Here is a 6,000-nt window from a genome sequence, read left to right as displayed (position 1 = left end):
AAAAGCAGTAAAGGTACAGGGTGTCCAGAAAGTCGTATGGAAGTGACTAGACAGTATGTGTGGAAATTGTAGTATTGTAATCTATTATTTATGATTAAGCAGTTCATTATGGTATCTTGCAGGTATAAATACATGAGATACAGCTTGCACATGTATTTTTAAATTGAAGGCTATCGTTTTACGCAGATCATGTAATTACCCTATGATGTGGGACTTTTAGGACACCCTGTACTTCAAAATCCATGTAACTTGGTACAAACTGTATACATTTGTCAAGGAAAAAAAAATTTAAAGAGTTCCAAGCGTGCATTGAAGCCCTTAGCAAACGAGTGGTTCTTATGGTATAAGAGATCTGTTCTCATACACCTTTCGTGACTATCAGTGTTTTTTGTAGCTATGCGATCTGACATCTTTGCCAATTTCTTCCACAGAAGCATTTTATGCACACCCTGTACATTCCTTTCTGCTAGAAGCAGACGATTAATTGCGATAACATTTGTGGTGAACGGTCATCTCTATTAATTTTGCAATATTTAAGCCAAGATTGCGCACAATCGGCCCATTATTTCAATTATCCTTGTATTCTCAATGGACAGGTTAAGAAAGATGGCCTTTACAACCAGGAAATTACAGGTTCTGGAATTTTAGAATTGAATAAGCCCTTCTCCCATCACGAGAGTAGACGGAAGACATGCCGAACCGCCAATTTTGACTAAATTGAATTCAGTCATTGCGTTTAAATTTAGATGATTCTTTTATGAGTTATGATGGTCACTTTGAAGTTCATATACATGTGCTATAGTGGTGTAGCTATTAGTTATATGTAATTACACGTTATCATAACAAGATTAATTACAATGGTGTGAGTTATTTAAATACATTTCTTTAATCATTAGAAGCATTTCTACTGCTTTTTTACCTGTTTGTTCTCTGTATTTTGCACTTTTTAAGTGCCTGAGAATAAACATGAAATTGATTTTATTCAGAAATGAGTATTTACTGTGCGCATGCGTTCATTAAGTGTTTCTGTATGAAATTTAGTTGAATTAAAAAGTGAACCATATTTATGTATATTTTGTCACTTATTCAGTTGTATATTGTATTTTTAGATTTGTTAATCACTTCTTTTGTCTGAACATAAACACTACGACACTACTCTAACATAAATACCACTCCGTAATATGTCCCATGATTCTTGAAGGACTGGGTAAATATTATAACAAAATATAGCTAAATGCAGCCCTCCAAGTGGAAATTTCTAGGTGGAGGATGCCTGGTCGAGTTTAGGGATAGGTGCAGCAGGGGGAGGTTGCTTGTATGGTTCAACATGAAAACAATGAAGTAGGCGGGGGCTTGCTTACGCAAATTATTCTAGCTAGGGCGATGCTTTGTGTATATTTTCTTAACTGGGCGATGGCATTCCCCTGCGTCCCCCCACTTCGAGCACTGACTATTCAAGAAAATAAACTGATTATGTACACTCCAGTTCGCATTAAGTAGCACATTTTATAAGGTTGGATAGTCAAAGTATGTGCCACTTTACCTGAACAGGAGTGTATAATGTAAAAGAGCACAAAGTTATGCAACTAACACCAGCTTATAAAGTAATGTTTTAAACAATATCAATAGTTATACAAAAATTGTGAGTGTAAAATATACTATGTGAAAAAGCTTATTAGTTCTGCTGGCACCGTTCAATTTGGGTAACATAGTGTAATATTCAACTTTTAAAAAAAAGATAATACCGAGTCGTTCATATAATTGCTGTTAAATATGACAGAAAACTCTACAGATGACTTGCTTGTCAGTTACAAGAATTTTGGTGATGAAAAATAATATAATGTGTTGTAGAAGTCGAGTGTGTATGTTTTCAATTCGTTAAACTTGTCCGTATATCTTCAGTGTAGGATTGGTTTATCACAATTAACAATCTAGAACACAATCTCAGAAATAAAATAAACATTTCTATGTTCTTTGGTTAATTACGTCACGCTATTACACATGGCCTCAAGAAAGCTAGCGTTAACACGTTTGAAGGTTACCTCACTGATTATGGGGTGAAGGAAGCAAGGACTACGTACCAATTACAGGTAAACTGTTTTTATAGATAAGACAATTGACAATGTTAACTTGTGATTGTTTTAGCTCACTACTAGTCTCACTTGCTGAGCATTGAACGAAAACATCCTTTTTCTGTCCTTGTACAGGACGTCATTACAGCCTTATACCGTAGCACCGGGCTTTGTTTTTTTGTAAATCTAGCAACATCCTTTTGTTTATAAAAAAGAAGGAAGACGGTTTTTATAAGTTACGCAAAACAAAATATAAGTAGCTCGTTTTGCAGCCATGTTTTTCTTATTCCGTTTCGAAATTAACAAAATAAGAAAACAAATGAAACCACAAATCGTGCGAGTTCTGCTTCAGACGGGAAGGCGAATGTCCTCCGAAGCATGCGTTTGTGTTTTGTTCTTATGGGCGACCTTGAGCTCATTTTTTGTTTTTGCTTTTAAGAAAGAAAAAAGGTGCAGAAAAGGGAAAGGCAAAACTATACAGTAACAGTACATTAGCGTGCAATTTTAACAGCTACACTCTTTGATAGTAATATACTTCGCCATTTTTCATTGGTATGAATGGGCAGATATTATAGAAAATTGCCGTTTTACAAACGTTTGTCAGCATTATAACTATCACCAGAAAGGCAAAGTTTTATGAGAGCCACCAGGTTCTCCGTACATTTCAAGATGACATTCAAAACAGTGAAATGGGCCCGCATCGGGAATGTAACCCAGAAACCATTGACTACAAGGTGAAACATTTTCACGCATCCACTTGTTTTATAGAAAATTGTCGTCTTTTTTCATCTGTCGAATCTTTCGGACATACTAAACGCTGCTGATATGTACGGAATATATGCAAGATGTATTTGAAAAATTCGCAAGGTTCACAAAAATATTAAGATAAGAACTTATTTTCAAAGTTATTTTTATCGCATTACAAAGAACAATTTACAATTAAATCATTGTTAAGTCCACGTTGAAACTGCACGTTAAAGTGTTACCGACACAGTTTTATTTACACAACATAGACCTATGTCACAAGTAACTTGTCAAACAAATAATCTAGTAGATGTAAAATTATGACGGATGATATATTTGCATAGCAAAGAAATATTTCACAATAGGAGAAAAGTTTAACACTGAGAAAAATCTACCTTTTAAGTAATTTCTTTGTGTTCAATTTTAAATTTTTGTAAATGCGAATAACCTTTGTTGTCTTCCATGATCTACTGATAGGCTTCTCCTTCTTCCAGGTTTCCAGATGTTCAGCTTAGCTCCTTTGAACTTCTAAGGCTTCATCCCAGAAGTCTTAACAAGATCATCTTGCAAACGCACGTACGCACGTGAGGAGGAATAAGGCACCCAGCTATCCCACACGAGGCAGTAAATGACGACCTCAATACTCCGTCGCTATACGTTTGGAAGGATGTGCAGTGAAGTGTGCTTACAACATTGTGGTGATTTGTTGATCTCAGTATAATAGCGGGGAAGCAATATATGTGTTTATATGTGTCCACATTGTGTATTAGTGCAATACGTTTTTCCTTTGTGGTGTTGCCCAGTGTTGCGAAAGTGAAGGAAAATGTGTGTCGAAGAGTGAGCGAGTCAGCTGTTCCCAATGTTAAAGCACATGTTAACGACGACGAACTCGAGGGCCCAGCCGGCGGTGGCCACCGTGGACCCCATGGCTGAGCTGCACGCCGGCCGGGGTGACAGGCTGAGGTCCCCTCCGCCCCTGAACATCAGCCTGAACATGTCCCAGAGGCTCAACCACTCCCACGCGCTGAACTTGTCGACGCTGAGCACGTCGAAACACTCCCTGGGGGGTAACTCTAGCAGCGTCAGCCCTGCTAACATCACCAAGACGACGGTGCTCGACCACCAGAGCCTCCATGACGTCACGGGGATCTCGACGGCGACGCAGCGCAACGGCGAGCTGCCCAAAATGGCCAACGGAGGACTCAATATCCCCCGACGCGTGATCCCGGCCAACGTCTCCCGTTTCATGCAGCAGTCGAAGGAGGTCGGGGTGAAGGAGATGTTGACGTCACTTGGACTTCTGTGCCTCGTATCGCTCCTCCTCGCCCTCCTATCGTTGATATTTCTCCTCAAGATCTCCCCCGTGACCGCCACGGACATCAAAGACATCCTGCAGAGCGAGCAGGTGAAGATCATAAGCGCCGAAGAGTACATTGTAGTGTATGAAGTGACTCTTGCCCTGTGTGCCCTCACCCTCTCTCTCAACTTGTGCTGTCTTCTAGTGTGCGCCATCCAGTTCCTCTTCGCTGTTAAGCTCGTCAAGTCTCCCCAAGGTGGAGAGAGGTAAGTTCCATTCTCCTATTACTTGTATCCTCCAAGGCGTGCCAATGGGGCGGTAAGTTCAAGAGCTAAGTCGCGGGTTAATGGTGACAGTAGATACGTGATGAAATCAGAAGTCCTAGACTCCCACTAAAGTCTTTTGATGTGCCCCATCGCTCTGCTAGGTTACCTGATCGGTATCTCCAGTGAGATACCAAAGTCTGTCACCTTCTACCTAAATCCTATTGTCTTGCATCTTCCACCCAGACTTCTTGATTTTCCATCTTCCACAGATTTCCTGATTTACCATGTTCCGCCCGAACTTGTGATTTGTCATTTCCGCCTAATGTTTTCCCTCATTTAAAGTTTTCCATCAATATTCTCTGGTTTCCAATCTTTCATTCACATTCCTTGATATGCCACCTCCCATTCAGATTATCTGATTTTCCATCTTCCATCCACATTCCATGATTTGCCACGTTACACTCAGATTTCCCTGAATTGCCATCTTTCACACATCCCTGGTTCGCCATTTTCCACACAGATTTTCCTGAATTGTCATCTTCCACACATCCCTGATTTGCCATCTTACACACACCTCTGGCTCGCCATCCTCCACCCAGATGTCCCATAATTGCAATCTTCCACACATCCCTAGTTCGCCATTGTTCACACAGATTTCCCTGAATTGTCATCTTCCACACATCCCTGATTAGCCATCTTCCACCCAGATTTCCCTGAATTGCAATCTTCCACACATCTCTGGTTCGCCATCCTCCACCCAGATTTCCCTGAATTGCAATCTTCCACACATCCCTGGTTCGCCATCCTCCACTCTGATTACCTTGATTGGCAATCTTCCAGTCACGTCTTCATCCATGTTTTCCGAGGATAATCGAGACAAAACTATACTTTTACGTGGGATATGAGACATTTAACTGAACTGGAAATCGTATCCGAAACTGTGTGATGACAATTCGACATAATTTACATTAAGAGGGTCACATGTGCGAGAGAGTAATCACGAGAATGACATGTGATTCCAGGCGTGGTATGTCTGCTCTTTCATCATAAAAATAGTGGATCAGGCAGGATAAACCCTTTAACAAGACTGACGAGGAGAAATAAAATGTGACAGCGTACTCCAGTGTGTTGATTAAGGAAAACAGTTATCTTTTGCACCTTTCCCGCTGAAACCACTGAACCGTAGAATGAAATTACCACTTGGTCCCATGCAGCGAAAAGTGCGAACGCACCGATATCGTTTTTTGTTTGAAAGCGACCAACAGGGTGGGGTTGACTCCCATATCCGATAACCGCACGAGCGCATCGAGTGGGTGAAAAAACGGTGTCACTTGATTCTGATCACAGGCAGGAAAACAACGGATTTCACTTTTTTCTTTTCTAACAGCACCCCTTGCAGTGTATTTCCGTCATTGCGCAATTTGTAAATGAAGGAGACACTAGTTTGGCTACCCTGATTTCAGGTCTTCCTCTTTAGGTTATTCTCGAAGATGAGGAATAATGGTGGCATGTTGAAAGTATAGTTTAGATTGATTGATTGATTTAGTTTATTTTACTTGGCTTTTCTGCCAATTTTGCCTAATCACGAAGAATATAATGAATGGACATAAGATGAAAGATA

The 6,000-nt window shown here is 40.3% G+C and overlaps 2 protein-coding genes across 2 annotated transcripts in view; one reads left to right on the top strand and one right to left on the bottom strand.

Annotated features, from left to right (window-relative positions):
* Nucleotides 1-6,000, top strand: part of LOC145985030 (uncharacterized) — a 98,745-nt gene that overhangs the window by 64,842 nt on the left and 27,903 nt on the right. Inside the window, exon 2 of the mRNA XM_083118539.1 lies at nt 3,311-4,379. Coding sequence (XP_082974665.1) covers nt 3,676-4,379 — 704 coding nt within the window. The 5' untranslated portion in view covers nt 3,311-3,675. The remainder of the gene's footprint in view (nt 1-3,310; nt 4,380-6,000) is intronic.
* LOC145985027 (furin-like protease 1) overlaps nt 1-6,000 on the bottom strand; it is an 844,450-nt gene that overhangs the window by 824,399 nt on the left and 14,051 nt on the right. The gene's annotated exons all lie outside the window — the stretch shown is intronic.

This window comes from Lepisma saccharinum, chromosome 3 (assembly GCF_977018435.1).
Source record: "Lepisma saccharinum chromosome 3, izLepSacc3.1, whole genome shotgun sequence".
In the NCBI taxonomy this organism is placed as follows: Eukaryota; Metazoa; Arthropoda; class Insecta; order Zygentoma; family Lepismatidae; genus Lepisma; species Lepisma saccharinum.
The sequence above is the reverse complement of the archived record's forward strand: the minus strand, read 5'-3'. Positions and strand labels throughout refer to the sequence as shown.